General features: G+C 41.4%; 1 protein-coding gene across 1 annotated transcript in view; it reads right to left on the reverse strand.

The window, feature by feature from the left end:
- DISC1 (DISC1 scaffold protein) overlaps positions 1 to 18,195 on the reverse strand; it is a 345,468-nt gene that overhangs the window by 194,117 nt on the left and 133,156 nt on the right. The window contains exons 8-9 of the mRNA XM_014788932.2: positions 16,653 to 16,755; positions 3,243 to 3,431 (exon numbers count right to left, since the gene is read on the reverse strand). Coding sequence (XP_014644418.2) covers positions 3,243 to 3,431; positions 16,653 to 16,755 — 292 coding nt within the window. The remainder of the gene's footprint in view (positions 1 to 3,242; positions 3,432 to 16,652; positions 16,756 to 18,195) is intronic.

Consider the following 18,195-nt stretch of genomic DNA (forward strand, 5'->3'; position numbering starts at 1 on the left):
TCGGCATATTTCAGTCCCTTTTCATCATATTGTTCTGTCTGCCAATCTGAATATCCGACTCAGATACTCAAGCATCTTCCATAAAAGTCTATCAAACTTATCGCTGCTCTCATTAAATTGGAAAATAAGTTTAAAAATTTTTTAAAAAGGAGATCCAAGGTCTGGGTCTGTAATTCAAAATAAAGGAAGAAAGGACTAACGTTTCATTGTAACATCTGGCCCCAGTAAACGGACAAATATTTATAGTATATTTACAATTTTGAAAGACACCACGCTGGAGCCTGCAACAATACAAATGAAACATAAGCACAGTTCTTAGACCTCAGTGCACTTACAATCTAGCGAGAGACACAAGATGTAATGATATTGTAAGTGATCAGCAAAGCAACTTCATCTGTGATGAGTCATGACATACTCACTTCCTGTCAATGAGTTCTCTGTATGAGAGAGATTGCTAATTGTTTACTAAGACTGCACATCTCCCCTTCTGCTATAGAAACAGAGTCCCTGGCTGGACTTGGACTTACATGTGGCTGGGTCAGCCATCTTGGACCAAACATCACATGTTGAGGGGCACAGAAGAACAAAATAGAAGAGGCTGGGTCCCTATCATTATGGAGTTGCTCGTCCATCCCTGAATTGCTTTTTCCCCTGAATTGCTTTTTCCCCTGAATTGCTTTTTCCCCTGAATGTTTCATTCTGTAACCATTGCTGGAAATCAAAATCTGTTTTTAATAACACTACATATTGCTCATTTCTTAAAAATTCTTATTTTAAAATGTTTTATCAAAGAGTAAAAGGAGTCAGCTCATAGTACATACATGCATATGCATACTATTCCTTTGTATTTGCTCTACAGTTAAACTTGAGCACAGAGCTCCTCCTGAATTTTTAACTCTCAAAATCCAGCAAATGACAGAATATGGATTTGGGCCTAGTTTTATTACATTTCAATAGATAAGTTTCAATTTACTAAGGAATTCATTATTTATTTATTTTCTTTCACACTCTCACCAACCCAAGATTATTAATTTGGTTCACCTGAAGCCAAATCATCTCAGATTGGTTAAAAACTAGCTTCAGCCTAAAGCCTAGGGAAAAGGGCAGCTGATCCAGAAAAATCAAAGCATAAAACATAAAGATCACCTTCACAACAGTAATGAGCCATCTGCAGTTTAGAATCATCCATGGTAACAATCTCTCGTTCCATTTGTTTATGTTTTATTCATTGGTTTGAAAACACTTAGTGGAGTGACAAAGATGAGATTCAAAAAATATTGTACAGCTTTTTTTTTTTTAAAGAGATATTAATGACTTTCAAGAGCTCAACTGTTCAAATGAAAATATTGCTGGACTACATTTGTCAAAATTTGTTCACATCTTCATTATTAGATATAATAGATTCCCCATTTTGTGCCAAAAATTATGTGGTGATAACATGAGAAATTTCATAGTTTTCACTGTTTATACATTTAAAAAATCAATAGCGGGGCTGGCCCAGTGGCACAAGTGGTTAAGTGCGCGCCCTCTGCTGCGGCGGCCCGGGGTTCGCCAGTTTGGATCCTGGTCGTGCACCGACGTACCGCTTGGCAAGCCATGCTGTGGCGGTGTCCCAATATAAAGTGGAGGAAGATGGGCATGGATGTTAGCCCACGGCCAGTCTTCCTCAGCAAAAAGAGGAGGATTGGCAGATGTTAGCTCAGGGCCGATCTTCCTCACACACACAAAAAAAAACTCAATAGCAAAAATTCATTTAAAATATGTAATGTTCATTCCTATTGTAACTTAATCACCCACACTGTTACATCTTGGGGGAACTTGTCACTGCTCAGTACTACAGTTATATTTTAAGGCTCAAATGCACAGTCTCTAGTTACATATTTGGCAAAAACAAAGCTTGACCTGCAAAAGTGAAAAAACAAAAGATAAGATGCTCTGAGTTGTTGAGCCAACTTAGAGGCATCCATTACTAAGAAGACACAAGAGCAAATGAATATCCCATCTGTGATTCAAATAACTCTGGGGAGAAACCTCTCTCTACACAATTTAGTAAGCCTTTAAAACAAAATATATTCAGTGAAATGACACACCTATTTCTGCCAGCTGATTTCATATTTATTTGGTTTTAAATATTAACATTCATTTACTTCAGTTTGTAGAGTATTTTCAAATAGCCCTATTTCAAATCTGGCTACCTAATATCCCCATTTTTTCTTCTTTCTTTTTAAATAAGCATACTTTGTACATATAGTCATTTATTAGTACATCTGTCTTTCATTTTCCTAGTAAACAAGATTTATTTAGGGACCATGAGATACTGTGTATGACCTCTGCCCTCCAGCAACATCTAGTTCCTAGGGGAAATGCAAGGGCAAATATGCACACACACACACACACACACACACCCCTCAGAATATTTGTAAGTTACCTCATTTAACCTGTACCACTTAATTGGCCTATGATATGGATATTAGTCTTCTGCTTTTACTGGTAAAGAAACAGGTTCCAGCGTCTAACATATTTTAAATCTGAATTTGTTTCTTATGATTTCATTCCGCATACTAGAAACTGAATCATCAGAAATTCTTTACATTTTTTTTTAAGAAATAAGTTTTCACTTTATCAATTTGAACTGAACTGGCATCTTCTGAGACTATCCCTCGAGGAGCAAACCTCAAGGTGACCTCAGCTATCTTAACTGGACAGGAAAAGAACACAAGAACACTTGAACTCCTCCGACAAGCAGATACTTGGGCTACAGCAGCACTGGCATCTCTGCATCATTCTTCCCGGGGAAAGAAGCTCTCAGAAAAGCTCACACACAGAAAAGCCACTTCATGGTCTTTTCTCAGTTTTCTCAGAGTCAGCCTGCTTTCATCTGTGACTGTGCAAGCCAGAAGACTGAGCCAACAAACTAAAGGAAGATAACTGTCAAACAGAAAATTCTCAAGACCTGTGCCAAGGGAGAGATTGCTCTAAAGAATCACAAGGCCATTAGCAAATTCAGGGTAGAGGAGGGGGAAAAAGACAGAAAAAGAAAAGATATCACATGTGATAGCAAAACAAAAGCTGACAAGAAATTCTACCCCATTTGCCAAGGCTCCTGCCAAAAAAGTCCTCCAGGAAAACCGTTGTGTGCTCCAGGACGCCCTTCACAGTGATGTTCACACAAAGTACAGAACGTCCTGCCCGGCCACACAATACAATAAATATTTTACCAGGCCACAGTTGTGACTACTTACTGTAGGCAGTTTCCCCGTGTTCCAGTTCTCTTCTCAGGCTGTTGTAATCTTCTTTAACACGTCCCAACTTTTTGACATTCCTGGAACTCAGCACCAACAGCTTGCTGAGGAGTCCCTCCAGCCCGTCCCTCTCTGAAGTTAATGATCTAATCTCCTCTGTGAGCTCCTTCGCTGTACAGAAATGGTTTCCTGCAGCACATTGTGGGAGAGAAGGAGGGAAAGTAAGCTTTACAGCACCCCCACACATGGAAGATTTAGCAACAGCTAACATGCACTAACAGTGTGGCTAAAGGGGACTGAACTTTGCAACTACATCCAACTGCAACAACAGTCTTCTGTGGAGGAATCTGGAAAAACACTGACTGTCCTCCTTAAGCTAGGAAACCACCAGTCTCTTCACCTTATTCTTGTTATGTTCTGTTTTAAGGGTTCCATTGGCCAAATCATGTCCTTGATGACACAAACATGTCCCAGTGAAACCCAGGGAAGCCATGTGGCATCACTCTATTCAAATATCCAAATGTCACAGAGGTGAAATATTATAGTAGGGTGGAAAGGGACTGGGCCTTGAAGTCAGACTAGATGTAAACTCAATCCTAGCTCCCTGTTATTCGAACTGCCTGACTTTGAGCAAAGAACTTATCATATGCAATTTCAGGCCAAATTTCTTATAAATATGATCATGCTAACACCTGCATCATAGATGGCTGCAAGAATAAACATGAAATTCTGTAGAGCACTGAGCAAAATATTTGGCACATTGAACAGCTGCAGGATACAAGGTCAATATACAAAAATCAATTGTATTTCTAAACATTAGCAACAAACAATTGAAAGATGAATTAAAAAAAAATACCATGTACAAGATTTTAAAACTCAAAATGCTTAGATAAAGAAACATGTGCAAGACCTCTACACAGAAAACCACTTTTAAAACTTCTGAGAGAAATTATAAAGACGACCTAAATAATTAAAAAGATATACTATATATACCTACATTGGAAAACTGAATATTGCTAAGATTTACATTTTCCTCAAATTGATCTATTGATTCAATACAATTCCAATCAAAATCACATGAGGGTCTTTTGTAGAAATTGACAAGCTTATTCTAAAATGTAAAAGAAAATACAAAGGCCTAGATAAACCAAAACAATCCTTAAAAAGTAGAACAAAGTTAGAGGACATATACTACTTGATTTCAAACCAACACTGAAGCTACAGTAAATCAAGCCAGTGTGGCATTGGCATATGAATAGATAAACAAACAGATCAATGGACTAGAATAGACAGTCCGGAAGTAGACCCGCACTCACACAGCCAGTTGATCTTCAACCAAAGTGCCAAAGCAAGTCAATAAGGAAAAGAGAGTATTTTCAACAAACGGTACTGGAACAACTAGCTACCTATATGGGGAAAACATTATCCTTGATACATACCTCAAACCATACACAAAATTTAATTAGAGATGGAGACCTAAACATAACAGACCTAAACGTAGAAGTGAAAACTATAAAGCTTCTAAAAGAAAATATAGGGGAATATATGACTTTGGAGTACACAAAAACTTTAGATAGGACACAGAAAACTATATATAAAACTAACTATAAAAGAAAAAAATGGATAAATGGACTTCACCAAAATTAAAAACCTCTACACATCAACAAAATACCATTAAGAAAAGGAATAGGCAAGCCACAGACTGGGAGAAAATGTTTTAGAATACGTATATCTGACAAAGGACTTGAATCCTACAACTCAAAAATTAAAACACAAATGACCTTATTGAAAAGTGAGCAAATGACTCAACAGGCACTTTACAAAATAAGATATACCAGTGGCCCATAAGTATATGAAAAAGTGTTGATGATCATTAGTCTCCAGAAAAATGCAAATTAAAGCCATAGAGACTCCACTACAAAACCATTCAAACGGCTCAAATTAACTACAGTGAAACTGTCTACGTTGGCAAGGATGTGGAGCAACCAGAACTCTTATACATAGTGGGAGTGTAAAATGGTACAACCACTTTGAAAAAAGTTCTGCCCATGTCTCATAAAGTTAAACATACACCTTTTATGTGTATTCTACTTCTAGATATTTACCCAAGAAATGAAAACATGCAATCAAAAATACTTGTACTCGAATGTTCACTGTGGCTTTACTCATGATAGCCCAAAACTGGAGACAACCTGAATGTCCATCAGGAGGAGAATGCAGAAGCAATGGTATGTCTACACAGTGGCAGACTATTCAGCAAGAACAAGGCACAAACTCTTCATACACACAGTGACATGGAAGTATCTCAAAAAAAACAAGACACAAAAGAGTGCATACCACATGATCCCATTGATATTAAGTTCTAGAACAGGTCAAACTAATCCATGGTAAAAAGATATCAGAACAGAGGCTGTCTAAGGAAGGGGGGATGATGAATGGGAAGGGGCATAAGGGTGATGATTCTGGGGTGATGAAAATATCTTGATAGGGCTGCTGATAACAAAAGTGTCAAAATTCATAGAACTATACACTTAATATCTGTGCATTTCATTAAATGTAAATCATACCTCAATAAAGTAAAAAACATATTAGGGAAAATTTAAATATGAAAATTATACCATAAATTAATAAATATATCACATTAATGAGTGCTCCATAAATAGTTATTGTTACTAGAGGGCTCCATATTGTTTCCTAAGACTTTATTATAACCATAATCACGATAATAGCTATAAACCTTCTCTCCTTTAAACCTCACCGCAACCCTGAGACAGAGGTTATACCCTGTCTTATCTATTCTAACATGTACTTTTTTTTACGTGTTAACATCTCTGAAATGGGGATGTATCTACACTCGCTATTAGCCAGGATGTATCTTGGATGAAGTTGTTATTAGGTGATTGTTATTCTTGGGGGCCTAACTGACCATCTGCAACCTCCTGGTCTTTCAATGTACAAACCATTTAAGGACCATTTGAGTCCTGGCTGTTGCCTGAAAACCTTACGGTGACATGGATTTGTAGGATCAGGAAAGCACCAGAATTTAAAACTTGAAGAACAGTGTTAGCAGCTTGGCAGAAAATTCTACAGAAAACAGTAGTACATTCTTGGAGGAAAATAAAAAAGAGTTACATCACCAATAGCTTCACTGATGCAGAGGATGATAATGTGTGGAAAAACATGATCCTCGACTACTTCGTGTGTTTCAGAACACTCAGACTCTGAATATGAAGACATTTTCAGAAAACGACCAATTCATTTTCCTTATATTTTCCTTTTTAAAGAGTGATATGTGATTTTTCAAAAGCCTAAATATATCTAAAAGAGCTATTGCAATAAGTACAAAATAAAAATTCTAAGCCACAGAAAGCATTGTATCATTGTTTAATTGATAGCAATTTTTCTTTCTTAGTAGCATATAAAATAATAGTGCATCTTGTGTTCACTGAAATACATGATGTTATCTCTACTTTACAACTGAGAAAATTAAATCTCCCACTGAAGACTACCTAGAATGAAATACAGGGCAAGTTTCCAACTCGGACATAACTCCAGAATTCCGCCTCTTAAGTACTAAACTGTGCTGTTTACTTCTTTATTATTATTATTTAATAGGCAGATTTCAACCTGAAATAAACACGAGCGAGGTTACAAAATGTTTTCCCACTTTAAAGGCATTCTGAGCACCCAGCACATATCATCTCTGTCACTGAAATCCATAGTTTTCAATTCCATTATTGGACAAATATCTTTTGAGACTCTATTTACCATCTATCACTGTAGCAGGTAAATACAGAAAGGAATGAGGCACCGGCCCTGCTCTCCAGGAGGTTCCCATTAAATAAAGGAGATAAGATGTCTTGTAAGAAATACGCAAACATGCACTAGGTGAGCTCAGAGAAGAGAGAGAGTTCCAGAAAGGGAGACAGAGGCAGGTTACATGAGGAAAGAATGTAAAGTTTCCAAAAGAAGAAATGGGAAACCTGGTTAGAGAACAAAGGGCCCTGTCTTCAGTGGATGGTAGGACGCATGAGGCTGAGGTGGAGACTAGACTGACAAAGTTGGATCCAAATGGCAGAGGGCCCAAAATGCCAAGCTAGTGGGTTTGGACCCATTTAGGAAAAACAAAGTCTTGACAAGCAGAGCAGACTGGACTTCCATAAGCTTTGAGTTGTAAATAGAAACACAACTGAAATATTTCCCGGATCTGTGATTTCCAACCTGAACAATGACCAAGGCCGCTGTGGGTGGAGCTGCCTATGTAGCGCCACAAAGAAGCTCAAGGGACACTCCATGCTCTCGGGAGCTCGTAGGAGGCCCAGCCGCAGAGGTGTGACTGCCTCTGGGCAGAGCAGCCACGGGCACAACCTGGTGCTTCAAATGTCCCTTCTCAGGCTGGGCTTAGGGAGCCCCCACCTTTCTGCTGGACCATGTTTTCAAGCAAGAGATTTAACAAAAACTGGGGTAGGCACCAACTGTGCCCCTACAGACACCAGGCAAAATATGCCACAGTGTACACTCTCCTCCTGAGAATAGTTGAGAGAGAAAAGACCTCTAAAAACAAATTGGAAGAGACTACATATGCAGAGCAAGTGCCTGAACAGAAGATTTCCTGCAAATACATCCTCAGACCCTCCTGCAACTCATCTCAAGCTCTAGAGATCAGGGCCCTAAATAAAACATGAGAGAGATCATTAAATAAAACCTGGGCCCCTTCCTTGATGCTAAGGCATACAGCTTGGGAAAATGCACAGTGATAGATGTGGAAGTGTTATATATGCAGAATGAGCGTGAATTCCCAAAGAGACAGTTAATATCAAAACTCAAGCCATGATAAAATGCTACACTACCCTCGGTTAATATTTTATAAGCATTTTGGCCTCAGATCCAAGCCCAGGAGGTAAATCTTGCTTGATGCAGCCCTCCCTGATTGCTGAAACCGGCCAAGAGCTCTGTGATGAAAATTCAGAAAAGTAAATGCTGATCCCTGAAGGAAGTCCCATCAGTGACTCAGTGACCCCAATCTCCATAACTCTAATGGGCCCTTCCCTAAATGCCATGGGAGGATTTGCGGAAAGATGAATATCCCTTTGCCATCGTGCTGCACATCTGCTGCCTCTCTGCAGCAAGGGAATCGTACTTGAGCGTTCACATCGGTTTTTTAAAGCACCTGTCAAAATATTTTATTCTACAAATAACACAGTTAAAAACCTCTAGGTATATGCCAAAGCCGAAGCTGATTTTACCCACTCTGCTCTTTCTAACTTTATCCTCAGCATCTCTGAATTTCAATATCCTTCCCCCGCTACATTTTTTGAAGTCGTTATTTGAGAGTCTGATTTTATAGATTACAAGGCTCTCATTGTATGAATTGTCTCATTTAGTCTTCCCAACAATCCAGGAAGGGGGTCTTATGATTGTGGTTGGTTTCCAGGTGAAGAAACTAAGACCCAGAAAGGGACCTTCCCAAGGTCACAACGTTTTGGAGTTCTGTGATCCCATGTGAGGTCACTGACCTGAACTTGGTTCTTCCAACCTCATGTTAGGTGCCTACTCCACCACGTACAGCTCCATCAGTGACCTGGTTGAAACGTGGCCACAAACATCCATAAAGGGAGGGAGCACAAAGGGGTTGGGAGAATGGATGCTGTGCTCAGGTGGGCTGTTTCACCCAGTCAGTCCCCAGGCCTCACCATGCCTTTTGCCTAGGGGGACACTCATCCATATGGTACCTGCCTGGGCCCACAGACATTTTCATTTGTAGCGATCCTCCTAAAATTATCCATTTCTTTAATTATCCATACTTATATGGATCTATATTTATATATCCATATCTATATCCAAAATTATCCATACTTCTTTACTGGGAAAAAAGAAATAAAGCCAGTGCTGAAAACCATCCAACTCCAAAAATAAAAGTCCTGCATCTTTTTCCTGGCATGACACCAGATCTTTTGAGGAACTCCAAGCTCAAGTCCACATGGTTGGGCAAGACTGCATTCAAAGCCTCCCCTCAGTGCTGTCAGGGCCACCTGCTGGGAGCTGGGGCAGCTGAACACAGGCAACAGACGAGCACAGCCAACTGCCCCCCACCTCTCCACGGAAGCTCCTGCAGCTGGAATTTGCCATTTTCTGTCAGTTTTGTTTATTTCTTCCAGTCACCATGATTTTTTGAGATAGTGAAAGCATTTTCTGTGAGCAGGGCCCCATGACTGGTTTTGCACATCAAACATTTTAGACGTCCACGCATTTCCTAGAGAAGGCAAGGAGAAACGCAGCACTGGCACCCACGGATTTTACATAAGACATAGACGGCTTCTAACAGCTTGAGAAAATGTGGTGCCTGGAAAGAGACTAAATGCACAAACAGACAATGGCCAGATCATATACAGAATAGAACCCTGAGCCACAACCTGCCTAGGAAACCAACCCGCATATCTACAATAACCAGCCCAGGAGGCCAGGCTACAAGGCAGACTTGTAGGAAGCCAGATTGCTGTCTCTAGTGACAATCCAGGAAGCTAAACAATAACTTCTATAACAATTGGCCCAAAATAGCCAGGACTTGATTAATAACAGACAGCTTCCCTGATTTTTGTCCCTCCTTCCAACTTAGGACCAAATAGAGAAAGCCAAAATGCTCCCCCAAGCAATCACAGCAGATGCTCTAGTCAGCCCGCCTCCAGCTTCCCCAGGCCAGCAGCCTCCAGTCATATCTGAAGCCTTCCTTTCCTCCACTACAAAGCTTTCCCACTCCTCTGCCTGCCTTTCATTTTCTGCCAAAACACAGTGATGGTGGCTGAACTCCTTCGCTATAGTAAACTCTGAATAAAAAGCCTTTGGTTCTTCTCATGGGTGGGTCTTTATTTCCACACTGGATAGACATCATCTTTGAAAAATCTTTACTGGGCCTATCATCTCCCCCAGCCATTGATCTAAATCATAGTCTTTTTTTTAGAGAGAAGGAAACATTTTGTGCTTATCTGGAAAATGTAGCTTATTTCTAGAATGTTCTTATTTCCCCCAAATCATAAGCTAAGAAAAAAGATTCAGGCTGCCATTTAGACACATTTGTCTGTAACTAATGTACTCTAAGTGTAGATAATTTTTATTCTCTATAAAGAAAAAGTCAAATAGGATACAACCATCTTTAAAAAAAGAATTGGCTTGGAGTACCAGAGACATCTTGATATGCTATTTAAGAGTAAATGATTATCTGAACTGTTTGTTCCTTGGAAACAGATAATGGGAGACAGGTGAGAAAGAAAATATACCGCAGACCGAGGGGAGACCCAAAGGAGGTATGGAAATAACAGATTCTGGGGATCAGCCATCAACAAATGAGGGTCCATTTCCTGAAAAAAAAACAATTACTTTCGTTGACTATTTCCTGAGTGCCAGGCATTAGGCAAAGCCCAAGAAAAAAATAGCAGGGTGACTCAACAGATGGACCAGATCAATAACGGTAGATGATTCAAGCAGGGAAAGCTGGAGCCGGAAATGCATGCACAATGTCAATATCAGAAAAATATCAGAGGCCAGGCGTCAGAGAGCTGGGCCTTGATCCTAGGGGAGAGGAAATGGCCAGAGAACGGCAGGCCCCAGGCCAGATGAATACTGGGATATTAGCCAGGTTACAGAGCACAGACGGAGGTAGAACCCAGTTTCAGGAGCTGGGGCCCCATTCAGGACTGTGTGTCCACAATAATGCAGACCCAGAGTCCAAGATGGATGGCCAACGATATGCAGGAGGGACGCTTGTTGCTGAGCCATAGATGCCGGTTACCACCACATAAATATCTTCTGTTTCTGGGCAGGAAAAGTCCTGGGAACTGGAGAAGGGTTGAGGAGGACACAGCTGTGAGAAGGAGGGCATGGCACGCAGAGGGTGGAACCAAACTTGAACTCAAGACAAAAGTGCTCACCACTAGAGGTCAATGGTTGGGCAAGGCCCAGAATGGTTCTCGGGCAGAGATAGGCCTGTACTTCCAATGTTGACATCTTAACCACAGAGCTTCTGTCAGCCATACCTACCACACAGTCTCTAGAGGGCCCTGAGGCAGTCCCCTCACTTTGCCCCCAGAGAGCCAACAGCCTGGTGAGGGTAGAGCTTTCAGTGAGGGCAGCAAAGAGGTTAAGGAGCCCTTGTCCAGGTTGGGTTCTCTTTTATGGAGCACCTTTCGAGATCTTTGTTCTCATTTGCTCTCCAGACAGCCAGTTCAACAAGGTAGGTCTGGGGTTGCCTCCTGTGGAAAGAGGCCTCTCAACTTTGACCCAGAAAAACCTTGGTGAGGCCTGAGGGAAAGAGGCCTGAAGTGGGCAGTTCAATCAGACCTGCTCCAGGTGGCAGGGAGACACTCTTCTCCTTGGCTCATCTTACCGGGCGGGATCCAGCCATGACAATGACCAGACCTCCAGGGCTAAGGTTAATACACGGCCTGGGGAGAGTCCCCAGCAAGGCTCCATGCTTTTGAACTCAGCACTGAAAACCAAACGGACAAACAATCCTCACCATCAGTGAGTGGCCCAGCCTAGTTCAGTAGGCAGGAGACTGCACAGACATTTGGGACCAGAGCCACCTTGCAATAAGGGGTTTAGACGCCACCACAGCGCTTTTCCTACAGGTACACTAGCCAGGAACCTGCATCAGTGAGTGACAGCTGGTCAAGGAGTCAGCTCCTGGCCCACTCACCTCCCACTCAGACACATGGCTAAACATTGCTAGGCAAGTATATACTCACATTACGCAAGGAGACATCACACTCATGTTTCTGATTCACGTATTAGTACACTAATACACCACATTATTCTAATTCACGACCTCATTTAATTCTTAACAACAAACTAATGTAACAAGTGTTACTATAGTCCTCATTTTATACATGAGGAAACAAGACTTTAAAAGGTTTAATAATTTGTCCAAGGTCACCCAGCCAGGTGGTGATTAAGCTGGACTTGAACACAGACCTCTCAGATTCCAAAGCCTAAGCTTCTATCTACTACACAGTATGGCCTCTGCTCTCAAAAACCAAGACGTCTGTCTTCCCCTCTCAGTTTCTCATGATAAGCCACTATGCACAGAGCTAGAGGGATGCACTTTCCTTCTCTAGAAAGGACAGGGACAAACAGAACCTAGCTGTACACAGTGATGAAAGATGAGTGTGTGCTTTAAACCAAATCATTCTCTGCCAAACATCACAAGAGTTAAGGCAGAAATAAAAGAGATGAATAAGATACAGTTAAGTCAAGATGGTATAGGTCGGTCAAGACGGGAGAAATATATATTTATATTATGGAATATTTGAAAGCCACAGGAGCAGTAGCTAAGAAATGGACTGATGGTTATTTAAAGAATCCACTGTGCATGGCAAAATAAAATCTGAGGGATTGTTGCTTTTGATGTATAACCGTTGTCTACTTTCTTATCTCATATGACCTATACTTAAGAAGAAATGATGGGTTTCCTAGGCTATTTTTCTTAGTGTACATTACACCACACTCAGCTGGACATATTAATACCACCATGGCTCTTCCAAGTATCTGTAGAAGATTTTATATACTAGTCTTCTTTTTTTCCTTTTTTATTGCTTGCATACTAGTTAAGTCAGTGACTCCCAGTCTCCAGACATTTCCCCCTCTATCCCATCATGTACCCCACTGCCAGATTCGGCTTCCTAAAGTCTGGCTTTGGTCATGTCAATACCCTGCTTAAAAAACAAATTGTAATGGCTCCCCATTGCTTTTATCCTCAGCCTGCAATTCAGAGCCCTGTACATCTGGGTCCTAATCAATATTGGCAAGCTTATTCCTACCATAATACTGACCCTACACTCTAGTCTAGTCCAGACTACTCTTCTTCCTCAAAACACAGTCATGCTTGTCATCAACAGTCAGGCATATCTAGCTCCACTCCACTGTGGCCAGCCCAGAACATCACTATGATAGGGGAATGGATCTTATCCTGTCCAATACTGCACCCTCAGTACAGAGAGCCACCTGGCACATAGTAGGTGCTGGATGCCATTACTCATGCCTGAAAAACTCTCTGTCCACATCTTCAGTTCACAAAATCCTACTGGCTCCTTAGTTGCAGTGGCACTTTTTAAAACATGGCCTCAAAAATCTTTGGCATACCTCCCATTGAGAGTCGTCATCTGTGTCCCTTTTCCCTTGAATCGGACCCCAGGACAGCTAGGCCAATAAATACAACAGAAGTGACACTCTTACGGTTGTGCCCATCAAATTGTTTAACACTCCTCCCTTGGGGTGGAAACCACTTTCCCTGCCCTTGAGTGTGAGCTGGACTTAGTCACTAAAGCAAAAGAGACAGTGTGTGACTTTGGAAGCTAAGTCCTAACAAGGCACTGTGGCTTCTGCCTTGTTTGCTTTTGCTCTCAGATCACTTACTTTGGGAGAATTCAGCTTCCATATGATGAGTGGCCCTATGGCATGGCCCATGTGGCAAGGAACCAAGGCCTTCTTCCAACAGACTTGTGAATGAGCTTGGAAGCAGATCTTTTAGCCCCCATCAAGCCTTCAGATGACTCCATTCCTGCCCTACAACTTGACAGCAGCTCATGAGAGATCTTGAGCAAGAACCACCCAGCTAAACTGCTTCTGGATTCCTAACACCCAGAAACTCTGTGATATAATAAATGTTTATTGTTTTAAGCTACTAAGTTTTGGGGTAATTTATCACACATTAATGGAGACACATGCCAGTTTCTGAGACCAGGCCTTAAAAAATAAGAAACTTCCATTTCCTGTCTCTTGGAACACTCACTCTTAGAACCTAGCAGCCAGGTTGTAAAGAAGCCAAGGTGGCTATAGCGAGGCTCACACAGACAGGAACCAACAGACAGAGCAACCTGCTAGTCATACAAGTGTCCATCTTGGAAGTGGATTCTCCAGCCCCAGTTGAGTCACCCCAGCTGTCCCTGCCAAGCCCTACCCAAATTGCAGATTCATGGACAGAATAAATGATTGCTGATATTTTAAGTCACTAAGTCTTAGGTGGTTTATTATGCAGCAATCAATAATGAGAACAGATTTTGGCATCTGAAAGTGGAGTGCCGCTTGTATCAAACCCCTAAAATCTGAGGCATCGCCATTGGGACCAGGTAGCAGGCAGAAGCCTAACAGGCTTCAGTGAAGGCTAAAAAAGAAGAAGAAAAATATTGGAAGCTGGAGGAAAGGGCACCCTTGTAACGTAGTGACAGAAAGTCTGGTAACCTTATCAACTGAAATAAGGTAGAAAAGAGTTCCTCATGAAGTTAATCACATAGCCAAGGAGATTCCAAGCAGAATACAGAAGTGCCCACTGGCTTCTTGTCACTGCCCATGATAAAATGCAAGAAAAGAGAGATGAGTTAAAGAATAGACTATTAAATATAAAGTAGCTAGGACTTGCTGAGTTTGAAAATAAAACTATTTCTTATTCCCAGCCTCTGTAGATAGCAAATGACTCTCAAATTAAGAAAGGGCCCCAGTCCATAGATCAAACCTAGAATGGGAGATCTAAGACAGTGAATCACAGAAACTTCCAGACACACAAAAGGCCCTCTAAGAATCTTAAGGGCATCCCTTAAGATCCTCCCCATTCAATAGGGCTTCTCAGAATCTCAAGGGCGTTGTCCCTCAGCATCCTCCCAGGGAGCCCAAAATAGAGAAAGGCTTCTCTTGGAGAGGTTTGTCCTGTGGCTTTTGTCTAAAGGAGTGAGGGCTTGCCATTCTGAATGTACTCAAATCGGCCCATCAGGATCCTAATGGCAGAAACTTTTCCCTCCTCAGGCCCTCCTTGCTGTGGAGTATGGCTCAAAAGGAAACAGAAATCACATCATGCGCAGAAGTTGCAGAAGGATGACCCCCTGCCATGAGCACAACCCACGGGGATAGCCCGGTGACTGAAAGGCCCTTCACCAGGGGCCTAAAGAGGAATCAGGAAACAGGAGGTCAGGAGGTGAGTTCCCACCTCAGTTAATTCAGGTCATCCCTCACTGATCAGGCCTCATTGATTTTCTCAGCAGATCAAAAAACTAAACAGAATACCCAGGCCCCATACGCAATATACCGTCTTAAAAATTTTCCCTGGGATTCTAAAAACAGATTATTCACATCTCAGAGAGGGATCTCTCTGTTGCCTGAATGATACATCTCCTCCCCTGAGCTTAATAGAGACACATCCACCTGTATTCCTAGGAAAGATATATTGATTAAGAAATGCAAAAACCCTAACTCAGAAGCAAGATGATGTTCAATCTTCTTTTTTTCTCTTAGTAAATAGGGCCATAATTCCAAGTAAATGGCATGTGAAGCTGTTAAGAGCCAAGCCCCACATTCACGTGTCGATGTTCTACTGGTTGTAAATAACATGCCTGACTGCACCAGGAACCAAATTGCTCGTTAGCTGCGAACATTAGTTGTTTAATGATCTGAAGAGCAGAAGCTGCCAATTATTGTATTCCTTCTTAAAACGCCATTTAAAACCCATACATATAATTATTATACCTTTTTGTTAAATTTTTATTATTCTTCTGAAGCTGATGAGCTGTGGGCTTGTTCAACCCATAAAACTCAGAGAATCTTCAAGGATGTCATCTCATAACTGAGCTAAAAATCCAGGTATCACACCTGGACTCTATCACACCCCGACCTGCCACCACTCAGCTAACTGAGTGAACTCAACCAAAGGACGTACCCCAGGGCCTCGATCTCCCCATCGGTTCGTGGGATCACAGCAGCTCTCCCACCTTCCTAATATAGCTGTTGTGAAAATAAAATAAAGTAACAAATGCTGAGGAATGTTTAAAAGCACTGTTCAAATGAAGAATAAGATACTATTTTCAGAGACTCGTATTTTCAACCTACAGATTAATGGAAAAATATACCCCTTAATAATTACCAGATTAAGGAGGGATTATGATCCATGGAAAATGCTCCAAATATCTATAACCTATGACTAGATTGCTAAAATGAGTACACCAGCTTGTCTCATGCTATCATTCCTTCCCCCTGGAGGAAGGGTTGGTCACATCCAATAATCCTCCTTGAGCATCTACAGATACACAATGCTATATAAATATCGGCTAGAATTATATGGCATACAGAGTACATCTAACCTCTAAACTCTTAAAGAAATAGGAACTGTAAGTCCAAAATAGGGTACCTACAAAAATAATTTATTTTATATTGTGTGTACATAGGTATTTTTAAAAGCCTTATCCATCACTTTATAAGGAGACACTGCCCATTTATTCCATGGGTTTTAGTGAAAGTCCCCAGGAAAGCTCTGAGATGTCTGAGTATGACATAAGGAATAGTTGAATGTTCATCAAGGAGAGAACATGGATGTGGTGGTGGTTGTCATCAGTCCACTCCAACTGCTTCAATGTCTCCTCTATTTCCAGTTACCTGATGCTGCAAGCATTTTGGCTTCAAGCAGTGCTGGGAGTTGGGTTTCGATATCGTTAACTTTCTTCCTCAGAGTGCTGCAGAGTCTCTCACTCACACCCACCTAGAGGGAGAGAAACAGCCACAAATCCTCATTTATTCAGGTAAAAATTGGAAGGTAGGGGCCGACCCGGTGGAGCAAGTGGTTAAGTGCGCGCGCTTCTCTGCGGCGGCCCAGGGTTCGCCGGTTCAGATCCTGGGTGTGCAGCAACGCACCACTTGGCAAGCCACGCTGTGGCAGCGTCCCATATAAAGTGGAGGAAGATGGGCACGGATGTTAGCCCAGGGCCAGTCTTCCTCAGCAAAAAGAGGAGGATTGGCAGATGTTGGCTCAGGGCCGATCTTCCTCACCTAAAAAAAAAAAAAAATTGGAAGGCAACAGAGCAGCCAGGTCAGAGATTTCTGGGTTTATAAGTAATTAAGAGGGGTGATAAAGAGTAAGTGGAGGGGAGTTCTTAAGAAGCAAACAATGCAAAAAGAAAGACAAAAAAGAAAGAAGGAAGGAAGGACCAATAAAGTGACATTGGCATATTCCAAGCATTGGTCCTATGCATTCCCCCACACCCAAACACGAAACGGACAGGAGCTAACACAAAAGGGCACAACCACAAACTAAAACAACATTAGCACTGTGCCTGCTCCCGCCTTTGCACTCTGACTCCCTTCTTCTGAAACACTCTTGCCCCAGGTGGCTTAGCCCACTCACCCCCTCAGGGCTCTGCTCAAACGTCACCTGGGCAGAAAGGCCTGCTGATCACGTACATACAGTAGCAACCCCCTCGGCCCACTCTCCCCTTCTGCCTTTACCTTGCTCAATGTTCTTCCATCGCGTCCTCTCCAGCTGATACACTGTTTGTTTGCTTGTTTGTTTTGAGGTTTAAGAATTTATTCATGTACTTTTAAAAATGGATGATAGTGGGTGATAAATGAGTGATACAACAGTTTTATTTTAAATGTCAATATTTACTCCTTGCAAGAAATTATGTCCATTGCAACTATTTAAAGTTATGATGAAAAATTTTGGATGCCAATTTAAAAATATGAATTGAGGCACATAGTTTTAAAAAATTGTTTTATCGGAAATACGAGCAAAAATCTGAAGACTCTTCATTTAGACCAGGAAGTCTCAACTGTGGGTCACATTGGAACCACCTAGGAAACTTTAAAAATTCTAGGGCCTGGGTCCCACTGCCAGAGATTCTAATTTGACTGATTTGGGGTGGGGCCTAGGAATTGTTATTTTTTTTTCATTTCATGCTATTTATCTATTATCTTTTAATTGGTGCATTTATTTTTTTCCAGCTTTATTGAGGTATAATTGACAAATAAAAATTGTATATTTTAGGTAGTACGTGATTTTTTTTCTTTTATTTTTGTTGTACATTATTGTTTATCAGTCACTATATAAGTGCATCCCTCCACCCCTTGTGCCCACCCCCACCCCCCTAGTCCCTGGTAACCACCAAACAGTTCTATCTGTCCATGTGTTGGTTTATCTTCCACA

This window comes from Ceratotherium simum, chromosome 6, assembly GCF_057802395.1.
Source record: "Ceratotherium simum simum isolate JZ-2026a chromosome 6, ASM5780239v1, whole genome shotgun sequence".
NCBI lineage: Eukaryota > Metazoa > Chordata > Mammalia > Perissodactyla > Rhinocerotidae > Ceratotherium > Ceratotherium simum.